We start from the raw sequence: 23,785 nt of genomic DNA on the forward strand, positions 1-23,785 counted from the left end.
GATGTCCATTATTAAATGACAAAATTGTTTTAAAATTCTATAATTATTTTAATTGTTTGACATGAGAAACCATTTTTCATTTTCAATGCATTTTGAAAATAGATATTTTGCATTTTGCATTTGAAATGCTTTTCTAACCATTTTGCATTTTGCATTTTCAAATGGAAAAGTTTTGACCCATTTCCATTTTGCATTTCAAATGGTTTTGTGTACCCATTTTGCACATCTCTGGTACCGCCCCATCCTATAAAGCTCTATTGTATAATTGATTGATAGGGAGCAAAGTATGTGCTTCTAAGTAATTTTTCGCTATATCTCTTAAACATCTAAATATTTATGTTAGTTTCCTTATTTATATGTGGGGACCATTTTAAACGCTGGTCTATTGTTATGCCTAAGTACTTAATATCGGTCTTGCTTTCTATGTTTGTACATATTTTCTGTATTTTTCACAGAGTGGATAATTATGTTTATTTCTTTAGGTGTTTCTTGTTTCTTAATGAAAAATGGTAAATAATAAGTTTTTTTTATGTTTTTTTGGACACCTATGATTGTATGATAATATTAATATATTATAAGAATGATAATATTAAAAATGTAGGCGTATTAGATCTATCAAAAAAATTATATATAAAGATGCAAAAGTCGGTCATTTTGAATACATGTAGGATAACAAAAGATTTTTTAAATATTTATGTTGAGGGATCAGTAGGATTTATAGGCCCTGTTAGAAGTTCTACCGAGCCGAACCCTCTGATATGAAAATATCTGGAGTCGGTGAATTATTTTCCCATTTGATCTCTGGTGAGTTGACGTGTTGTTCTTGTATTGTTTTGTATTTATTTTGCTTATATAATGCACTTACATAATGTTAATTGACTAGATGAGCATTTGTGGAAAAGTGTGTGGAAGGGTTAAGTTTTTCCTTTGGGGAAGATTTAACCCGGACAACAAAATCGGAAGTTTAAAATTAATTATAATAATATTAATATAATATAATGATAATATGGAATTATATTATATTATCATTCAATCATAGGTGTCCAAAAAACATAAAAAAAAATAATAAAGATGAGAGATATAGCCTGTATAATGCCATTTTTGGGGATAGTGTGTGAGGGCTCTTTTTGAGGAGAGGAAGGAGGGTCTCGAGACCTGTGTTGTAGGAGGTAGGAAACATAGAGGTGGGCAAACCAATCCACAGCTGTTGAGTCGTTGAATACGTCGTAGAAATGACCAATTCATATTACGAATTATGAATTAAAAATACGGTTTAGTTTTTTTGATAAATATATTTTTTACATTTGCAAATAGGCTACAAATTAAAATTAATAATTAAAGCAATCGACTGTAAATTTCAACAAATAATGATTAACTTAGAAATAGAAAAGTAATCTAGGATTTTGGAAAACAATATAATTATTTCAATAAGCTAAATGTGGGAGTGAAATATATTTACAATTTTTGTTAAAAAATTAGGACCAGGATATTAAACTTTGTGAATTTTCAATAAAAATTAAAAATAATATAAAATATTGTTAGAAATACATACGGTGTGGAGAAATATAAAACAATTCAAAGCAGAATACATAAATCAATTTGTGAAAACTTAAGGTTGGTACATTTTAATTATGCTTTATTGTTTTAACTCGTCATGAGAAGAAAACCATTTTGTATTTTATTATAAATAATAATACAAAAAGTCGATATATTTTACTGAATCAATGCAGTTTTTGAACAAAATATCAATATTTTCAATGATGTGATTTTGAAATAAGGGACATTATGTATTTAACCTCTTGGCGAACGAGTTTCTGCGAACAAACGTAAGTTATTGTTCAATGCATATTTTTTCTTTATGCAGTATATTATAGTTATATCAAAATGTTTTCGTCATTACATACTTTTCTTTTTTTTTAATACATTACGTATTACACATACATCAAATTTTAATTACAATTTTTACAAAACTTTGTTTTTCTTATAAATACTAAAACCAATCGGCAAGCGGACTTTGTAGTTCACAATCCTTCTCATTTGCACTCAAGGTTCGTCCAACTAGTTCGAACTCTAGACGTAGAGATCAAGTAATGCCATAATCTTTAACTGAAAATCAATGTATAGTTGGTTCAGTGCTAATTTGGAACCATTAATTGGAATTTCATTAATGACATATTAAATTGAAGGGGTGATAAAATGATTCTGAAGAAATAAATTTGAAAATAAAATAACACACATAATTATCTAATTAAATTCCATAAAATAAGCCTTATCTGGTTTTTGATTATTGTGGGTTTGGGAGTTGATAATGAAGTCAAATTAAAAAAAAATGTATTTACAAAAGTTTCCTTCTCAAACCTCTGATGCATTTTAGAGATGGATATTCATGGAAAGATTTATGTTTGAATACATTTTTCAATTAAGATCAAAGGCTTGTTCATTTAAAATTGTACTTTTTCAATAATTTCGTCAATAGACCTATTTTGTTATGTATAAAACTTGCAGAAAGTACCTATGTAATTTTAAACTTATAATAAAATTCTAAAATCAATGAGTTTTACTTTATGTTATTTCGACAAATGTACAACTTACAAATGTGCGGATTGCTGCAGGTAGTAGATAAAACTCATTTAATTTAACCCTTTGGGATATATTCTTCCCAGACAACCAACACATGTAGTCTTTTTGGGACATATTCCCAGCCTGACAGTCTATTATTTTTAAAACTAACCCAGTTGAGGCAAAATGAATGTATGAGGAAGACACTGCAATTGCAGGGCTTTGTTCCGTGCATGGACAGGATTCTTAAACACTGCAAATGCAGGTTTCTGGCACCAAATATGTGTAATATTGACAGATTTATTAAGCAACTCACAAAACTGAATAATATTTATTGAATAATAAATATGAATTGCGTTAGACGATTGCAGTGTATCATGTTGACAAGATTTGGAGTGCTCACCTCACCTCAGTAGGGAAGGTGTCATTTTCTTTATTTTATGTGAATGTGAACAAAGAAGTAGATACTGGCACAGATTTATTTAAATTAATAATATTTTTTGTAATTTAAATATAAATTCATCTTGTAAAAAATTGCTATATTATGCTTTAACATTATCAATTCACAAAATATTGCTTAGTCTGCCGTGTTAAAATGCTTACTTATTATAATTTCTATTTTCATGATCTTAGCAGTTAGACCGACAAATTAATTTGACACGATAATTCCAAAAAACCAACACTAGTGAGAAGCACCAAATGTAATACATATACATATTTGTAACTGGCGGGGCCGCCTTTTTGTACAAATGAGGCAGCCTTTTTTCTCCATTCACACGGATATGCAGAGGATGCCCACGTAGGAGCGGGGGAGAGTCGGTAGAACATTTAACAAGGCACAAGCATCTATCGGGAGTGGATGTATCGCCACAAAGCCGACTGCACTCACAGCAGTACTTGTTATAACAAGTGAACATCTGAGGAGAGGACTCACGCCATCTATCTATGTATGTGTGTGTGAACAGGGAGAGAGCAAGGAAACACACTGTTCATCAATTCACTAAACTGCAGGCACCTTCACCTAGTACATTCAGCAACCCTCGTGGGGCACCCAGTACACCCAGTACACCCAGTACACCCAGTAGTTAAATAACACAGTACCATCGAGGAACAGGAGAGGTAAACAAGATTTGGTAATTTTACAAATGGCGCATGGAAATCATCTAATGACTCAATTAATTAAAAACAATATAATATTCAACCAAGAGCAATAATAATTATTATTATTATGTAGGTATTATATATGATATTAGAACCATACATTTGTGAGATCGGAACCTGAATTTTTGGGATGTAATTATATATATAGGTTATTTTTTTTAACAAGATTTGTGTTGCTTAATGAACTCTTTAAACAGACGACATAGTGTATGTGGCACTTTCCCAATGATACGTGTTCGCAAGAAAACTGTTGTGACATCCGTGTGCGTGGCATGGCTGCTCGCAACCCAACAGCTGCATTTGTGGAATTACCAATTTCATTAAACCGCAAATATCATTTTACAAATTCAATTATCACAAATGCAAAAATTCAGATCCCTAAGTTAACTTCATTTTAATGAAAAGAAAAACCAAATTCACATAATCCTAACAATGCACAAACATTAATTTAATATTCTTTGTTCGGATTTCACCAATTGTCAATGTGTGGATAAAACTTATAACATACCAAATCCTTTGGCATAATTAATGGCTTTTAGCAGTCTATCATTGAGTTTTTCTTTAGTTTGGTACTCAGGGAGTAAGAGGACGTTAAAGCAGGTGTGGGCGGTGGGGAGGCGGTCAGAGTCGGGGCCGTTGCGCGCTATAATCAGCTTCAGTCGGATGAGGCCGCCCACGGGGACTCGGTCGGAACCCGTGGCGAACTGCAACAGTTTCCTCTTGTCTTCCAGGGGCAGCTCGTGCACTATGAGCCAGAAGTCCTTGATGATCTGAGAGTCGGCCGTGTAACCCCCGTCATACTCAGTGGCCATTTGGAGTTCGTTGAAGTCAAAGTTCTGCAAACAGCAAAGTAAAACAGCTCACTCTCAAATAATCTGTCGACAGTACGGTTCCCTCAATATAATCATCCTTAACTTATTATGTACCTTGCTTCCGCAGACCAGTTGCTCAATTTCTTCCGGCCTGAAGAGCAGAGACAGAGGACTCTCTCCAGTGACCATGATGAAGCCTCTTCTGAATGCCTTGAATTGGCAATCCACCGATTTGTTCATCAGAAAGTCGGCGTACATGTCCACAAATTCCTAGAAATAAAAATACTTTAGTAATTAGATATGAATAGTCAGACCATGACAGTATTTGGATAATGACTTGATTTCACAAAAATGACTCGGTGTAAATCCTCCATATGTTTTCATTAGTCTTAAGAATTATTTTTAACAGTAATTTGTTGTTATTTTTTAAGAATGTAAAAAATGCACCTGTTTATTTTCTTGAGTTACGAAGATTTGATCGCCATTTTCTTTGAGTTCGTGAAAGATATTATTTCCAAAAACATCTTGATAGCAAATCCTAAACGTCTGAACAAAAACTTCTTGCATGTCATCTCCCGTATGGTCCAATAGATTCTTCAAACCGCTGTACAAAATCTGAAAGAAAAACCACACTAAAAAGGAAGGAAGTAACTCTGCTCAAAATCGCTTCATTGTAAAAATATATAGTACCCATACACAAGGGATACCTAAAGGGGACCGAAAATATATAGTACCCATACACAAGGGATACCTAAAGGGGACCGAAAATATATAGTACCCATACACAAGGGATACCTAAAGGGGACCGAAAATATATAGTACCCATACACAAGGGATTCCTAAAGGGGACCGAAAATATATAGTACCCATACACAAGGGATACCTAAAGGGGACCGAAAATATATAGTACCCATACACAGGGGATACCTAAAGGGGACCGAAAATATATAGTACCCATACACAAGGGATTCCTAAAGGGGACCGAAAATATATAGTACCCATACACAAGGGATACCTACAGGGGACCTGAAATATATAGTACCCATACACAAGGGATACCTAAAGGGGACCGAAAATATATAGTACCCATACACAAGGGATACCTAAAGGGGACCGAAAATATATAGTACCCATACACAAGGGATACCTAAAGGGGACCGAAAATATATAGTACCCATACACAAGGGATACCTAAAGGGGACCGAAAATATATAGTACCCATACACAAGGGATACCTACAGGGGACCTGAAATATATAGTACCCATACACAAGGGATACCTACAGGGGACCTGAAAACTTGCATTATTTTTTTGGAAAAAGCGATGTTATTTTTCTGCAAAAATGATATGTGATTTTTTTTGTATTTTGCAGACAATGTTAAGTTAGCTGAAATCCATTTTATGTAGGTAATCCATCTGCAGTAGATGATTAGATTTTTCTGCTGCACCAAAAGTTTTTAGACGTGTTTTTAAGTGTTTGATTTCCAAACGCCTTGATTAAAAATATTCTTGTAATATAAATATTAAGTGATACATATAAATAATAGTAAAGTAAAATAAAATTCCTTTTCTCTGTTTCCCAAACTTCATGTACAGTGAATTTCAAACAGAAAATAATAAATAGACAAAAAGACATGTCGTTTACAACTCTCGCGGCTGTTTCCCAAACCCCACGTTGTCAAACGAAGCTTTATTATTGTCAAGACGGTGCTATAATATTATTTCGAAGCATTCCTAGAGAGGTTGGTAAGTGTGGAAAAAGTCACCGTTTGTAAAGCTGCTTCGTACGGCTACACTTTGTAGTTCTTTGCAAAGTATTCATTGGTGTTCTGTGAAGTATTGATACATTTTAAAATATTAGATCGTAAATGAATTAATATTACTGCGCGGAATAATCCAACAGCATTGTAAAAAGAAATCATTTTTATTATCTATAATGATGTAATTTCTTAACACACTATGAGCAGGAATGGTATTTTTACCCGCGCGGCCGACTGGTGGTTATCGGTGGGACGGGTAAAAATACCCTTTACGCCGGCTCCACTTCAAAGGCGAGGAAGGAAAATTATTACAGTAGAACCCCGTTAATTCGAACCCCGATAATTCGAAAAAACGCGTAATTCAAAATTTTCGCAAAAAAAATTTCCGCAGAAAAATTTTTTCATACAAATTTTTTTTTAATTCGAAATTCGTTAATTCGTAATTCGAAATTTATTTTTGTCCGCACACGAAAATTTGTTCGTGTAATTCGAAAAAATTTGATTTTTGCGAAAATAAATCATAATATTTCGTAAATCTGAATCTAAAAGTCAGCCGTGGCGGTAAAACGCCGAAAAATGTATTTTTACGTGGTTATACATCGTCCTAATTAGTATTATTATTATTTTAAATCTGAATCGATTTACACTGGAATGTCGAACTTTTTCAAATTTATTTCGAATATCCTATTTTGAAGGGCCGAGAAAATACGTTTTACGCGGATATATGTCGTAGTTTTACGAGTTTACACCAAATATCTGAATTTAAAGGGTCGGCCGCGACGGAAATCGGCCGCGTATTCTCGATTTACACGGAAATATATCGTATTTTTGCGAATTTATTTCGAATATCTGAATTTAAAGAGCGCGACGGAATACGGCCACGAATTCTCGTTTTACGCGAAAATATATCGTATTTTTACGAATTTAAATTCAGATATTTGAAATAAACGGCCAGCCGCGACGGAAAATTACCGCGAAATCTTGATTTACGCGGAAATATATCGTATTTTTACGAATATCTCAATTTAAAGGGTAGGGCGCGACCGAAATCGGCAGCAAAATCTCGATTTACGCGTAAATATATAGCATTTTTACGAATATCTGAATTTACAGGGCCGGCCGCTACGGTAATCGACCGCGAAAATAAAGAAATAATTGGTATTAATACGAATTTACAACTAAAATACCACCCGGATTTGAAGAGGCGGCCGAGAAAATCGATTTTCGGCGTTTTTTTTTTTTTTTTTTGTTCATAAAATTTCGAATTACGTGGGAATTCGTTAATTCGAAATTTGATTTTTGATGTCCGCTGGATTTCGAATTAACGAGGTTCTACTGTATTATTATTTCCCGTGACTATTTAATCTAAACGCTTAAAGACATTACAAACTACACACACATATAACAAAAAAAGATAAGCCGTTGTTTCTTTTATGTACACACATACTCTTGCAATAATTAGGCAATTTTATCATGTTAAATTTCAAAGATTGTTTGTTAGTTGTACTGGGAATATGAGTACCTATTATATTTTTATGACGTGTTATAAATTCATTGGACCTCTCTTATGAGATAATCCCGAGGATGTTTTTACAATAATCATTTCCTGAATGAGTGGCGCTAATATACACATGCTTTAGTTATGATATACAGAGTTACAAAACAGACGTGTTTTTTTAGTGGAATTTATTTAATTGATATTTTCTTTTACCCTTCAAAAATGTCTTCAGATAATAACGAAAGTGATGAGGAAATATTCGCCAATAATTTGTCTGCCCATTCTGGTGAAGCGATATATTTTTGCGCTATTCGCGAAAAACACCCGCTATAGGCTAGAGTCTATTGTTTGAAGCGCCCGACTACAATGTGTTAACATATTTTAGGCCGTGTGAAACATTTGAAATACCACAGTGACTCACCACATAACAGATGCACATGTTACAAGTTACAAATTATTTTCTAGCCTTGTTAGATGATTGCAAAGATTTAAGGTATGCTCCTTTCTCCATCTATTTACCTGGGCTTTACATTTATAGAGGCCAAATATCAAGCGGTGTATAATCTAGCGGTGTATAATCTAGCGGTGTATAATCTAGCGGTGTATAATCTAGCTGCGTATACCACCGGCTCTCCTGCAGACTGTAGACATCAAATAAATTGTTCCGCGATCTTTCTAATTTTTATTGGTATTCTTTGGTAAGAAGTATTTATTTAATTGTTAACATTGACATTGCTGTTAACATTGCTGGCACATTGGCAAATTTTAAATTCAGAATTAAAAAAGAGTCTTCATATCATTCTTCAAAATTATAATTATTTTTACACTTTTATTTTTACAAATTTCCAAAATAAAAATCCCATATAATAAACACTTTAAAAAAAAAAAAATTGATAAAAATATATTTAAGAAAACAACAAAAAACTAACCGGATTCCAGTCGGCGAGATCTTCAAAGGAGCCTTTTTTGCCCATCAGCTTTCTATAAACCACCATGGGGAAGTTCACTGCCAAAATGATGTTATTGTAAATGGCGAGCCCCAGGACAATGCCAATCAGGGTGAATTGAGCCTCTGTTTCAAACGACGTCGGATTGAACCTGAAAACAAAATGGGTAATAATCTTAATTTGATAGCATATTAACCTTGCTCGGATGATATGTCTTCCCAGCCCAAACATGAGGTTAACCTTATAGTATAGGCAAAAGGTATGCGTCAGGTAATGGAAAGTGCCTCACCACATGGTACAAGTGTCAGGCTGGAGCGTGAACATGCCATAGTCTGCGTTGAAGATCTCCTCCACGATGAGCTGGAAGAACTCCTTGCTAACTCCCCCCTCGTCCACCCCCTGCTCACCCTCGAACTCCACCACCAGCTGCTTCTTCAGGTCCAGCACGCGCTCCATGGCCACCATCTCAAGCTGGAACAAGTTGCAACTTGCATAATATAACAGAGCTCGTAGAGCATGCGTTGTCTCCGAGGATGAACATGAAATATTTACCTCAATGAGCGCATCATCAATGAGATGTTGCCGCCTGACTTTGAGTCGGAGGTACGGCATCGGAGTAGAGGCTCCAACCACTGCATGCAGAAAGGACACTCGCCTCTCGGAGTACATTCTGATCCGATTGTCATAGTAAAGTCCTAGGGACTTTGTAGCCGGAGTTAGGATAAAGGAGTGGCGCATGAAGGAGAATCTCCTGCCTGGAAGAATAAGGGTGAAAAAAATAGGTAATGAAAATAATAAATACCGTTTATTGATTGTTATTTCAAATTACTTACATTCATTAAGAGCGAGAGGAATGAGGTAAATAGTCATGGGGAAGCTGAAAGCAATACTACTGACCGGGCGAGCTAAGAAAGAAATACTGTAGATTGTACCCTCTATAATGGAAAGTCCAAAAAAAAAATGTTTTCTATTTGTTCGGTATTTTTTGCCCAATATAATCAGTGTATCGCCACAAAATCGTCAATGGACAAATTGAATAATACCGTATTTGAAATAAAAAAAAGGTTTCATAAAATATATGGTTTATATTAATAACCAGGTAATTAATTTATTTGGACTGTTTTTGATATACAAATTGACCATAAGTAGTAATCATTTTATCGCAGTGGTTTTTTTTTATTTTTCCTATAAAAAGTTAATACAATAATAAAATAAAATTAAATATAAATTAAATTTTTGTGTATGAAAAATTTATACATGACAAATTTTTGTTCCACGGTAAATTGGTCGTTTAAAAATTAACATTCCTTTTTTTTATACTAGTGGTCCCAGCAATGGTTCGCTATTGCTAATTTCTTTCTTTATACTAGTGGTCCCAGCAATGGTTCGCTATTGCTAATGTCTTTCTTTATACTAGTGGTCCCAGCAATGGTTCGCTATTGCTAATGTCTTTCTTTATACTAGTGGTCCCAGCAATGGTTCGCTATTGCTAATGTCTTTCTTTATACTAGTGGTCCCAGCAATGGTTCGCTATTGCTAATGTCTTTCTTTATACTAGTGGTCCCAGCAATGGTTCGCTATTGCTAATGTCTTTCTTTATACTAGTGGTCCCAGCAATGGTTCGCTATTGCTAATGTCTTTCTTTATACTAGTGGTCCCAGCAATGGTTCGCTATTGCTAATGTCTTTCTTTATACTAGTGGTCCCAGCAATGGTTCGCTATTGCTAATGTCTTTCTTTATACTAGTGGTCCCAGCAATGGTTCGCTATTGCTAATGTCTTTCTTTATACTAGTGGTCCCAGCAATGGTTCGCTATTGCTAATGTCTTTCTTTATACTAGTGGTCCCAGCAATGGTTCGCTATTGCTAATGTCTTTCTTTATACTAGTGGTCCCAGCAATGGTTCGCTATTGCTAATGTCTTTCTTTATACTAGTGGTCCCAGCAATGGTTCGCTATTGCTAATGTCTTTCTTTATACTAGTGGTCCCAGCAATGGTTCGCTATTGCTAATGTCTTTCTTTATACTAGTGGTCCCAGCAATGGTTCGCTATTGCTAATGTCTTTCTTTATACTAGTGGTCCCAGCAATGGTTTGCTATTGCTAATGTCTTTCTCGGGTGTCTCCAACTTCTTCCACCATTCACTACTGCATACCACAATGTTACTGTTAAAAACTACATTACATCCACTTTAATTCATAATAGTGCGTGTTGCTCTAACAGATGGCGCTGTTTTTTAAAATAAAAGCATGTTTTTACCTCTCGCAGGTGACACACGCGTATTTGGATGCATCGTTGTGTCAAAATTCCAAAGCAATCGGTGAAGAACTTTTGGAGATTTAAGATTTTGAACAAACGAAGATTAACATTTTTATTTATATAGATTTTAATATTTTTTATAGTTACCATTAAATCACAAATAATTTCCAAAGTCGCTACAAAAAGAAGTGAAAAGAAATTAATGTAATTAATTACCCATGTTTTATATTTTGAAACACAAATAAATAAAGTAGCACATATCCATACTAGATGAAAAGGGCGGCGCAACCGTTCCCCTTAATTGCCTCATGAAGTTAGTTTTAATTCAGGTCTGAAAGGGTTAAGAGAACAAATTTAACAATATAATCATGCTCAGACACCATTTCTGTCAAACGAGTAGTACAGGGTTTTACAATAAGAGGTGTGATTTTGATATTCAATCGTAAAAGATCAATGGTTTCGTTGCTTGTGAAAGTAAACGTTGTCCAGATCAATACCATCCAATTCCGGCCATAAAAAAATCATTAATCATCTCTCGATAGCGCAATCCATTCACCGTAACTGTTGCTTCAGCCTCATTTTCGAAAAAGTAAGGTCCAATGACTCCGCCGGACCATAAACCGCACCAAACAGTCACACGTTGAGGATAGAGAGGCTTTTCAACAATAACTCTTGGGTTTTCCGAGTCCCTGATGCGACAATTTTGCTTGTTGATGAAGCCACCGAGGTGGAAATGGGCCTCATCACTCAAGATGATTTGCATTTGATTCACTCAAGTGAATTTTGATAATTTTAATGCGTTGTTGAAGCGTGTATCGTTCCATTTTTATTAATGGCGTAGTTTCTACTTGTCAAATGTCAAAAAATGAGAGCTTCAAAAGAAACATCTACCGAAATAGCGGGCTATTCAAAATAACACCTCTTATTGGCAAACCCTGTAGATGCGTATGCAACTAGAGTAGCATGCTCCCAGCACTGTCTATAGCGTACAACATACATCAAACCGGTAGTCAATGCGTCATGTTGTGTGCGAACGCCAGCATAACCTATGGCGGATACTCACGAGCGACTCTAAGTGCACTAAACTAGAGTCCCTATATGAATGGCTTTACTGTGAAAGATACCCACATAGTTTTTAGTGGGTCGGCCACAACAAGAAAACAATCGAGACATCACCTTAGCTTATTAAACATAAAATAAAAAATTACTTTTTTTACTCATGTACTGCGGTGTTTCTGTCTTATAGTAGGCAAAATCCTTGTCCATTTCAATATTATCGCTTAAAGTCTCATTATAAAACTCTTCAAACGGGATGTAGGGCTTCCTGCAGTCGAGGACATCCACCTTCAGCTTGATGGCGAGGAGGTCATCGGCTTGCGCCTGCTTGGTCTGCTTGGAGGAACTGTAGGGATTCAGGTGGTCCAGCGCATCCCCCAGAGGGTCCAGTTGGCCGGGCACCGTGATTTCCTCTTCGCGCAGGTCACTGGACTCCATCACCCCGGCCATGAGGTTGGCGTAGTACAGTACCTGGTAATAAACAACAACAGTCAAATACCTAACTTGTATTTATTACACTAACTCTTTATACTATATATTATAATAGAGACAGAAGTACAGACCTTCATAAGTTTAGTTGCAGTAGTCACTCTGGGATCATCCTGTATATAGTAGTTCCTATTGTAAGTGGTGGACATAACTCTGATGGTAATCAGTTGTTGAAGGGCCTCCAACATATAACGCATGTTGTCCTTGCTGTGGGCCGCCCACTTGCGTGCCAACTTGGCCTGATACTTGGAGGACAGGCCGGCGGCCGCCTCGCACAGTGCCGGCAGCGCCGACTCCAGGTAGTCGCCTGACCCGATGCCGGGAATCTCAAATACTATGAGGAAGCAGTTGGATATATCCTCTACCTCGGAGGCCATGTTCTCAGAGAGTTTGATCAGGGAGGTTATTAAGGAGGAACTATAAACCATCGCAGGAACCTAAAACAAAACATAATGATTACATTCAGCCATGCGTCATCAGCCACTTTTCTGCCAGGGTTTTCTTCATTCAACTGACTTCATTCAACTTAATTGTCAAATGTGTATATGGCTTAGAAATGGCAGTTTGTACTAATATAGTGTCAATAGAAAGTCCTGGCCAGCAACTTACTTTTTTTAAATGCTCAAATGCTCTTCTACACGAGTCCATGTCCAAGGATGGTTCTGCAATGGTATCTTCATCTTTGTCTGGGTCTTTTCCTTTTGCTCTCCACGCTTCCTTTCCTCCCACATTTTCTAAAAGACAGAAAACAATACATTAAATCTGATATTTAGGAAGTGACAATACATCTATATACAGGTGTCAAGTGCACAAACATCGGGAAGTCATTCTACATGATAGTACAAGTAAAAAAAAGATAAATAACTTTTCGAAATTTTAATGTTTTGGTAGTTTCAGGTACAATAGTTGAAATGTTTATATGGAGAAAATAATACTCTTCCATGGAAAAATAAATTTTGTATGGGGAAAAAACAATGGAATTTCAAAAAAGTTATTTATCTTTTTTATTTCTACAGTAGAACCCCGATAATTCGAAAACCGCATAATTCGAAATTTTCGCCAAAAAAATATCCCCTAAAAAATTGGTTATTCGAAATTTATTTTTGTATGTGCATGTAAATTTGTGGTGTAATTCAAAAAATTCAAAAAACCTGGGAAGATCTTTCGATTTACACGGAAATATATCGTATTTTTGCGAATTTATTTCGAATATCTGAATTTAAAGAGCCGGCTGCAACGGAATACGGCCGCGAATTCTCGTTTTACGCGGAAACATATCGTATTTTTGCGAATTTATTTCGAATATCTGAATTTAAAGAGCGCGACGGAATACGGCCACGAATTCTCGTTTTACGCGAAAATATATCGTATTTTTACGAATTTAAATTCAGATATTTGAAATAAACGGCCAGCCGCGACGGAAAATTATTGCGAAATCTCGATTTACGCGGAAATATATCGTATTTTTACGAATATCTCAATTTAAAGGGTAGGACGCGACTGAAATCGGCAGCGAAATCTCGATTTACGCGTAAATATATAGCATTTTTACGAATTTATTGCGAATATCTGAATTTAAAGGGCCCGCCGCTACGGTAATCGGCCGCGAAAATAAAGAAATAATTGGTATTAATACGAATTTACAACTAAAATACCATCCAGATTTGAAGAGGCCGCCGAGAAAACCGATTTTCAGCATATATATATTTTTTTTTTCTTCATAAAATTTCGAATTACGTGGGAATTCGTTAATTCGAAATTTGATTTTTGATGTCCCGTGGATTTCGAATTAACGAGGTTCTACTGTAATACTTGTTTGATGGTTCTAGCCTAAAATTAGTGATGGATAAGGGAATTCACCGCGCACGAGTTCCAATCTGTGAATGTCGTAGTTCTACGCTGTCCATTAGTATTTCTAAGGGAATATATTCCAGACGCATTTGATTACGCATGATTAATGTGATGCAAAATTCTGTCGCCGTTAAGGTGCTTCGATAATGCACGGGGTGAGTTTTATTTCTACACTGCTCTAACACATGATTTGATGTTAAGAGTGTAATCTGTCTCGCTCATGTCACCGTTTCTACTAGGTCGGGCTGTCTCGATACCGCCCGCTGCTTTTGGATGGGAGTCTTGGACTGAAGATAGCTCAAATAATGACCTGGCGGGAATTACAATTGAAGTATACTTTGGTACATCGATGACTGGGACACGGGTGTCGTTGTAAGTTGTTAAGTGAAGACTGAAGGCTGAAGACAAGCAGTGCAATGCACAAATGCACGTACCAAGGAACCGCCTCTGTTGCTAGCATGTTCTAAAATACCCACAAGAGACGAAAAAATATTCAAATTACCACAAGTTGAAATTAGCACTGTTTTTATTTTAATTATCTTGTCATTTTCTCTTTCGTTCAGGCTTTAATATTTTTTGAAAATTTGCTGTGAAAGAAAACGAAATACAGTACGTTCTAACAATTATTGAAAATATTATGTTTCAATATGGTTCGATAATCAAGAAATCCAGAATTCCCAGATTTTCCCCGCAAATAACCCAATTCTTCAAAATCTTAGAAATGCCTCAAAATTTGGTGAGTTCTCCACAAATTGGCAACCCTGATGTTAATGTTGTAGACCATAGATATATTAATAATTATAACATGGCATTTATATAGCGCAGTTTAGTGTCATTTCATTTCAAGTGCGTACTATATTACTAACGTAGACTGGTTGTGAAGAATAAGCAGATTCATTCATACTAACTAATCGGTGTGTTTTGACGAGACGGTGTTTAATTCGTTTTTAAATGACGATTTAAATTTTTGTTATTTGTTTTTGGGGTATTATGCCGTGTTGCGCTAACTCCTTCTTTAGCCAACGTTTCGGACAGCATTGCAGTGTCCATCATCAGGGCAGATGTGTTATTTGAGGTTGTGTTAAAATGTGAGCTTATGTATGAGGTTGTGATACCGTGTTGCCAGCTCCAACCCTCTGAGCTAACATTAACGTATCATTTTTTATTTAACCTTTTAAATGCCAGTAGGTAGAAGTGTAGCTGTGCACAGCAGGCCAAGAATGCGAGTTAACTCGCTCTTGGCACAGAAGCGGTTAAAGTGGTTTTCTTCATTTAGCTCTGGTGTATCCGTCAATTACCGGATACCAAGAACTATTAAGCTTAGCTCCATCGTCTCTATTAATGTTTACGGGATTTTTATGAATTTCAATGGCCTCCGTAATCAGCCGTGCTCTATAAGTTTTCGGTCTCCCCAGGATTTCAGGAACAAATCCAAAGTAATGCCCGGTGTCAATCAAATGCTCGGCAGTTGCCGATTTGTCAGGGTGGCCGAGTTTACAAGCTCTGAAGTGTTCTGAAATTCTTTTGGAGATAGTCCGCTCTGTCTGGCCTACATAGACCTTGTCACATCTGGAACAGCTGAGTTTATACACTCCATCTGTTTCCAGAGGAAACTTAGTCTTTGCAGACCTCAGTAAGTCCTGTATCTTTGTTGTTGTTCCGAAGACAGTCTTGATATTTTCCTTTCTCAAAATCCTGGCAATTTTGTCTGTCACATTGTGCACATAAGGCAGGAAGGCACAGCCTTTCGACTCTTGTTCAACTCTGTCTTCGTTTGGTGCAGATTTGGCTCTTATGATTTGCCTTGTCTGACTTGCTGGGTAGCCGTTACGCTCCAGTGCATCGGTCAGCTTCGTAAGTTCCGCTCCGATTTTATGTTCTTCGCATATTCTGGTCGCTCGGGTCACCAATGTATGGATAAGTCCTCTCTTCTGCGCTGGGTGGTGGTGCGAATCAGCGTGTAAGTACCGATTCGTATGGGTTGGTTTCCTATATACAGTATGCCCTAGGCTACCATCGTGTTTCCGCATCACCTCCACATCTAGAAAGGGCAGGATTTTATCTTCGTTTTCCAGTTCCATTGTGAATTTAATTTTGCTGTGGAGAGAATTAAGATGGTCCAGGAATTCGTTTAGTTTCTCCGTTCCATGAGGCCAAATGGCGAAGACATCGTCGACGTAGCGCCACCATACTTTAGGGACAGCCGAAGCTGTGTCGAGTGCCACTTCTTCAAACTTCTCCATAAAAAAGTTGGCTAGTACTGGCGATAACGGACTGCCCATCGCAACTCCCTCCAATTGCTCAAATAGTTCACCCTGAAACGCAAAGTATCCCGTTTTGAGGCAGTGTTCAAAAAGTTTGCAAATGTTTTCCTCATATATCTCCCTGAGCATTGTCATGGAGTCTTCTAGAGGCACATTTGTGAAAAGTGACACGACGTCAAAGCTGACCAGAATATCTCCTTCCTCAGTCTTAACTTTCTTGAGCTTACTTATCAGATCTGTTGAATCTTTAATCCACGATTCAGTTTTACCAGTTTGCATCTGCAGTAATCTCGAGAGGTATTGGGAAAGTTTGTATGTAGGAGCGCCAATAGCGCTGACAATCGGTCTCATTGGGATTTCCTTTTTATGTATTTTTGGGAGACCGTACAGGGCAGGAGTTCTAGAGGCTTTTACAAAAAGCTTAGACCAATCCTCTTTCCTGATGCTAGAAGCTTTCACTAGTTCCCTTGTCTTTATGTCAATCTTGTTGGTGGGGTTTAAAAATGGGACGATTTAAAAATTCTATGTTTAATAATATATAATAAAACATATATTCCGAATCAGCATTTGTTGATCAATATAAACATATATTTTTCACTGGAGTTCCTTATTATACCAATCCCAGAAAAATAAATAGCTAAAGCGCCAAACTGCTAATGGGGCTTTAGCCATTTATCCTCTCCAGCGTCCGTATACATACTTACCAGGAGGTTTGTCTTCTTCAACAGTTCCTTGGACCTTCTTCTTAGCCGGGAAGCAGCGCGCCAGGCAGCTGCGTTTGCTGAAGGCATCACTGAGGGCTGTAGCCAGCAGGTGGGGAGACGTCTGCCACTGACTGCATAACTCTTCCATGCGCTCTTCTGTTAAAATTTTAGGGGTATTTTCTTTCAAGTGATCTGTAAAAATAATCACAAATAAAATACAATATCAAAAGAATTTATGTAACAAGAAAAGGGCCAACAGGAACCAGGCCACATGGGGCATGCCGAGTGTATTTTGTAAAGTATTATGTTTGAAAAGGTTTCTTACCCGACGATGATGAACTAGCACCCAGGTTTCTGAATGTAATGTCATCTTTACTAGTTCCGCACACATTGACAATACTGCTAGTAAGTCCGTCTTTACTATTGCTGCAAAAAAATAACCACGTAAGCATGAAACAATATAAATAAAGAAAAAAAAAATAAGGTTAGGGTGTTTCTAATTTCCTCACATTGATGATCAAATCGATTATCAGCACCGTCTCGCAAAGCGGCGCTATACAAATTGTCCAATAAATAATAATAATAAATAAATAATAATTACAGTTTTTACAATTGATCCTTTAAATGCTGGTGGTGGGCGAAGGTGTGGGCACTTTGTGAGGTGACTTCTCGCAGAGTCGGGCCTCCTGCGTGAACAGCTGGATGGCCTGGTGTTTTGATATAAATACGGCTAGGCGTAAGTAACAAGGTTGTGTATTACCTAGGAAAGACAGAGTCCTGCGAGCAGTGTCCAGGCGTGGGGGGTGGGTGTTGGTGCGGGGCACCTTGTGAGGCGAAGTCTCACAGAGTCGGGCCTCCTGCATGAACAGCTGGATGGCCTGGTGTTTTGATATAAATACGGCTAGGCATAAGTAACAAGGTCGTGTATTACCTGGAAAGACAGAGTCCTGCGAGCAGCGTCCAGGCGTGGGGGGGTGGGTGTTGGTGCGGGGCACCTTGTGAGGCGACGTCTCGCAGAGTCAGGCCTCCTGCGTGAACAGCTGGATGGCCTGGTGTTTTGATATAAATACGGCTAGGCATAAGTAACAAGGTCGTGTATTACCTAGGAAAGACAGAGTCCTGCGAGCAGCGTCCAGGCGTGAGGGGGTGGGTATTGGTGCGGGGCATCTTGTGAGGCGACGTCTCGCAGAGTCGGGCCTCCTGCGTGAACAGCTGGATGGCCTGGTGTTTTGATATAAATACGGCTAGGCATAAGTAACAAGGTCGTGTATTACCTAGGAAAGACAGAGTCCTGCGAGCAGCGTCCAGGCGTGAGGGGGTGGGTATTGGTGCGGGGCATCTTGTGAGGCGACGTCTCGCAGAGTCGGGCCTCCTGCGTGAACAGCTGGATGGCCTGGTGTTTTGATATAAATACGGCTAGGCATAAGTAACAAGGTCGTGTATTACCTAGGAAAGACAGAGTCCTGCGAGCAGTGTCCAGGCGTGGGGGGTGGGTGTTGGTGCGGGGCACCTTGTGAGGCGAAGTCTCACAGAGTCGGGCCTCCTGCATGAACAGCTGGATGGCCTGGTGTTTTGATATAAATACGGCTAGGCATAAGTAACAAGGTCGTGTATTACCTGGAAAGACAGAGTCCTGCGAGCAGCGTCCAGGCGTGGGGGGGTGGGTGTTGGTGCGGGGCACCTTGTGAGGCGACGTCTCGCAGAGTCAGGCCTCCTGCGTGAACAGCTGGATGGCCTGGTGTTTTGATATAAATACGGCTAGGCATAAGTAACAAGGTCGTGTATTACCTAGGAAAGACAGAGTCCTGCGAGCAGCGTCCAGGCGTGAGGGGGTGGGTATTGGTGCGGGGCATCTTGTGAGGCGACGTCTCGCAGAGTCGGGCCTCCTGCGTGAACAGCTGGATGGCCTGGTGTTTTGATATAAATACGGCTAGGCATAAGTAACAAGGTCGTGTATTACCTAGGAAAGACAGAGTCCTGCGAGCAGCGTCCAGGCGTGAGGGGGTGGGTATTGGTGCGGGGCATCTTGTGAGGCGACGTCTCGCAGAGTCGGGCCTCCTGCGTGAACAGCTGGATGGCCTGGTGTTTTGATATAAATACGGCTAGGCATAAGTAACAAGGTCGTGTATTACCTAGGAAAGACAGAGTCCTGCGAGCAGCGTCCAGGCGTGAGGGGGTGGGTATTGGTGCGGGGCATCTTGTGAGGCGACGTCTCGCAGAGTCGGGCCTCCTGCGTGAACAGCTGGATGGCCTGGTGTTTTGATATAAATACGGCTAGGCATAAGTAACAAGGTCGTGTATTACCTAGGAAAGACAGAGTCCTGCGAGCAGCGTCCAGGCGTGAGGGGGTGGGTATTGGTGCGGGGCATCTTGTGAGGCGACGTCTCGCAGAGTCGGGCCTCCTGCGTGAACAGCTGGATGGCCTGGTGTTTTGATATAAATACGGCTAGGCATAAGTAACAAGGTCGTGTATTACCTAGGAAAGACAGAGTCCTGCGAGCAGCGTCCAGGCGTGAGGGGGTGGGTATTGGTGCGGGGCATCTTGTGAGGCGACGTCTCGCAGAGTCGGGCCTCCTGCGTGAACAGCTGGATGGCCTGGTGTTTTGATATAAATACGGCTAGGCATAAGTAACAAGGTCGTGTATTACCTAGGAAAGACAGAGTCCTGCGAGCAGCGTCCAGGCGTGAGGGGGTGGGTATTGGTGCGGGGCATCTTGTGAGGCGACGTCTCGCAGAGTCGGGCCTCCTGCGTGAACAGCTGGATGGCCTGGTGTTTTGATATAAATACGGCTAGGCATAAGTAACAAGGTCGTGTATTACCTAGGAAAGACAGAGTCCTGCGAGCAGTGTCCAGGCGTGGGGGGGTGGGTGTTGGTGCGGGGCACCTTGTGAGGCGAAGTCTCACAGAGTCGGGCCTCCTGCGTGAACAGCTGGATAGCCTGGGCGGCTGCCTCATTGGGGGACAGGTTTCTTATCTGGAAATATAACCCATAATAAATTCCAAGAGGGCTCTACATGAGTCACTCAACCATCTTTAACAAACGCTGGGTATATGGCGTCTGCCATACTGAACGTCTGGAGTTCGGAATTGCACAGTTGGACGATTGTGCAATGGCTATGTTATACGACCACAAACTCAGAAGCCGAACTCAGTTCTGAGTAGGACGGTTGGACCATCGTGTGATGCCAGCATTAGGTTTATAATGATGTCTAGTCTCCATCAAATGTAAATTGTAGTCGTGTATTTTTATTTATCTAAAATGTAGCAAGAAATTAAAGCTAAATGAATGATAAATAGTGAATACAAGATAGTAGAGACAATAATTAGAAATCAAGCAAAGTGCAGTACAGATGCGTAATCATTTTGTCAAAAAAAAACCTACATTTTTTTTTATTTTTTTTTTATAGTAAATACCTCACAAGAGTCCCAACTACTCCCGTCTGGAGCCAGTGAGACTATGGCATCCCCAATTGGGGGATGTTGTGAGGCTGAAGGTAAGTGGGGAAGGGAAAGAGGAAGGTGGGGAAGTACCTGGCTATTCAGATCTAGTCACTAAACACGGCTAAAGCCATTTGGAGCAACGTTTCAATTCTGAATGGTGGTCTTACACCAGGGCGATACTGGTAGTATCTTCCACTCTGGAACGTGCCGCAAATATACTATATATTATTTTAATTAATTAATTGTGAAATAACACAAATTAATCAAATAAAATTTATTTGCGCACGCCGGGTTCGAACCCGCGACCTTCGGAATGGCAGTCCAATGCGTTACCACTGGACTATGCCGGCCGTCAAACATACTTTAAAGAGTTAAACTAAAAGTCATGGTGTAATAATTAGTTTTTATGGTGTCTTCCTCGTGTCTTTCACAAATAATAAAAGTGTATTAATTTAAAGCAATTTTACTGAAAATGTTAATCCTTATTTGAGGGAATTTGGTGATAAAGGTGCAGGTACTAAGTTTTTGTTTTTTTACAGTGTAATTTGACATTCAACTGAGTGCCTGATTTACTTTCGTCATTTGAATCAATAAGTAAAATTGTGATTAAGGTTTTGTGGTGGATCAAAACTACGCAGTCCGTTGATTCAACATAATGATACTCCAACATCATAGGTTGAAATTTTCAGAAAAATTCATAACTATTGTCTTTGTATTCAGTTTGTCTACTTTTTGAACTCCCCTTGTGCTTCATACCGTAAAGCTGTTATTTACCTCTCCGCTGGACGCACAGTTCCTATTGCTACAGTTGGGGTTACCGCAGCCATCGATCAACTGATAAAAATATCGCTCAATCAGCTTCTTTGCTGCTGCCCGTTTCATGCCGTCTTGTTCAATTTCACTTGACGGAACTGGGAAAAAAAATAAATTATTATATATTCTTATTTGTCAATTTTAAATAGTATCGTTCAGTGATTAAATCACCATAAGGGATCTGCATAAATAAGTCACTGTAATCCGAATTATATCTTATTTATTCGTACTGACATAATTATATTTCATAATGTTCCTGGGGAATACATTTTACATTTTATTTTATTTCATTCAAATTTACACTATAATATATTCTAAAACCTATTACACCAATTAGGATGTGTACTACAATTTTTAGTATTTCTTAACATTTATTTATCAAATGAATCTTTAACTAAGTCACCATTAGCCCTCGCCAGAGGACAGACCGCCACACAACTCTGTTTTGGCAAACGCTTCTGGTTTCATTCACATTGATAATCGGACTCAGGTATTTCATTTTCACTTGGTCGTGCCATGTCACTTTCTTATTAACTTGTCAATCAATATGACAATGCAACAACATTATTGAAATAATACAACTTTGAAGGCAACCGCAATAGCATTCTTGTTGAAAACAAAATCTATTATTATTTAACCTAATGTACTTCATTTTAATTTAGCTGTTAGTATAATTGAACAATGGCACCACAAAGTTGTTTTTTTATAAATGCCAGCCATGAACAGATAGATGTGAAACTAATGAGAACCGTAAAGACCATTAAATAAAAGACTAATGCACTACAGCATATGGGTTTAATTCTGGCTGCATTGAAACAATAATAATATAGGTATATAGTATATATTGTATACGTATGTTGTTATTTAGATTTTAGGGATTATTGACATAAGTATCACTAAAATTAAAAGGAAGTTAACAAAAACACTTCACTAACCAGATTCAGTGATTAATTCAGATTGGGGCTCGGTGGTTAAACTTTCAGTTGACGATGCTTCTTTGCTGCCCCTGAAAAGGTAAATTTAGACATACAACATAACCTCAAATTTTTGACAAAAAAAATATTGGTAAGAAAATAAAAATATGAAGATGTTGCAAAAACGATACAAATAATAAATCTAACGCGTCTATAACGGTGGGGAACAGTGCTTCTTCAGTCATTATATTCGATTTCTGGTTGTTGACTTATAATGATAACAATGCAAACATTCTAACCACATTACTAGAGCGACAATTTAAAGATTATTATTGTATCGTTTCGTTAAGCATAATATTATCAAGTAGCTTAACCAAACAATAAATAATTAATCAGATCTAACATTACAAAAAATCTCCTGTCACTTTCATACATAAAAACACGATATTATAACTATTATTTACGTCTATATTATAAATATACAAAACAAAACAGCTTTAAACTCACATTTTTAATAGATGTTGAAATCTTAAGTTATTACAAAATACTAAAAAAATTGTGATTACATAAAATAAACAAGATATACATAAAATCAGTTGAACTGACAACTTTCGATGATGCGACTGTTTTATCTTGCGGAACTTAACCTCAAAGAATTCTGACTACGTTCAAATTAAACTGGAAGTAATCTATTTTGATACAAGGAAATTTATCGCATCTTGTGTTTTTTTGCAAATCATTGATCACGGGCGAACGAAAGACAAAGGACGTATTTTGATAATTTATTAAAAGACACTCACCTCGAAGCTTCGTCTGACTCGTCTTTCGAGCTCATTGACGAAACTTGATTTAAAATCTAAATTACTGTTAACATTAAGAAGAAAATTATAAAAATTATTTCCTGATAATAAACTAAAACCACCCAGTTGGAAAAAACAACAACTCTCTACCAAAACTACACGAGTTTTCCACTGCCATAGAAGTTCTGGCACATAGATACATAATGCACATAAATATACACGAATACCACTCATAGATATTTCTGGTAAACCACGAAACCACAGACAAAAACATGGACTAACTAGGCATGATCTAGTGATGGGAATGATCGAAATATTTATATAATCGAATTTTTTTAACCGAAACATCAAAAGAATCGAATGATCCATTCGAATGAATCGCTCGGAGTGCGGGAGCAATAGCTACGGACAGGGACAAAAAATTTTCCTTCGGGGGGGGGGGGGGGGGGGTAGGATTC

The 23,785-nt window shown here is 38.0% G+C and overlaps 1 protein-coding gene across 1 annotated transcript; it reads right to left on the minus strand.

The window, feature by feature from the left end:
- Positions 1–1,370: 1,370 nt before the first annotated feature.
- Ube3a (ubiquitin protein ligase E3A) lies at positions 1,371–23,523 on the minus strand. Its single transcript, XM_089631510.1, has 15 exons — positions 23,328–23,523; positions 22,549–22,619; positions 21,575–21,711; positions 20,179–20,333; positions 17,684–17,784; positions 17,359–17,550; positions 13,149–13,273; positions 12,614–12,976; positions 12,203–12,521; positions 9,290–9,492; positions 9,027–9,208; positions 8,720–8,888; positions 4,980–5,147; positions 4,647–4,802; positions 1,371–4,556 (listed from the first exon to the last, which is right to left on the minus strand). The coding sequence occupies exons 1-15, from the start codon at positions 23,360–23,362 to the stop codon at positions 4,218–4,220; spliced, it is 2,715 nt and encodes a 904-aa protein (XP_089487636.1). The 5' UTR covers positions 23,363–23,523; the 3' UTR covers positions 1,371–4,217.
- Positions 23,524–23,785: the final 262 nt, after the last annotated feature.

This window comes from Hesperophylax consimilis, chromosome 5 (genome assembly GCF_061612785.1).
Source record: "Hesperophylax consimilis isolate HC1 chromosome 5, BYU_Hcon_1.0, whole genome shotgun sequence".
NCBI lineage: Eukaryota > Metazoa > Arthropoda > Insecta > Trichoptera > Limnephilidae > Hesperophylax > Hesperophylax consimilis.

Coding starts and splice junctions, on each gene's coding strand:
- Ube3a (XM_089631510.1), bottom strand. CDS start 23,362: ATGAGCTCGAAAGACGAGTCAGACGAAGCTTCGAG. Junction 12,977..13,148: donor CATTTGAGCATTTAAAAAAA/GTAAGTTGCTGG, acceptor GTTTTGTTTTAG/GTTCCTGCGATGGTTTATAG. Junction 8,889..9,026: donor CCTGACACTTGTACCATGTG/GTGAGGCACTTT, acceptor TTTTGTTTTCAG/GTTCAATCCGACGTCGTTTG.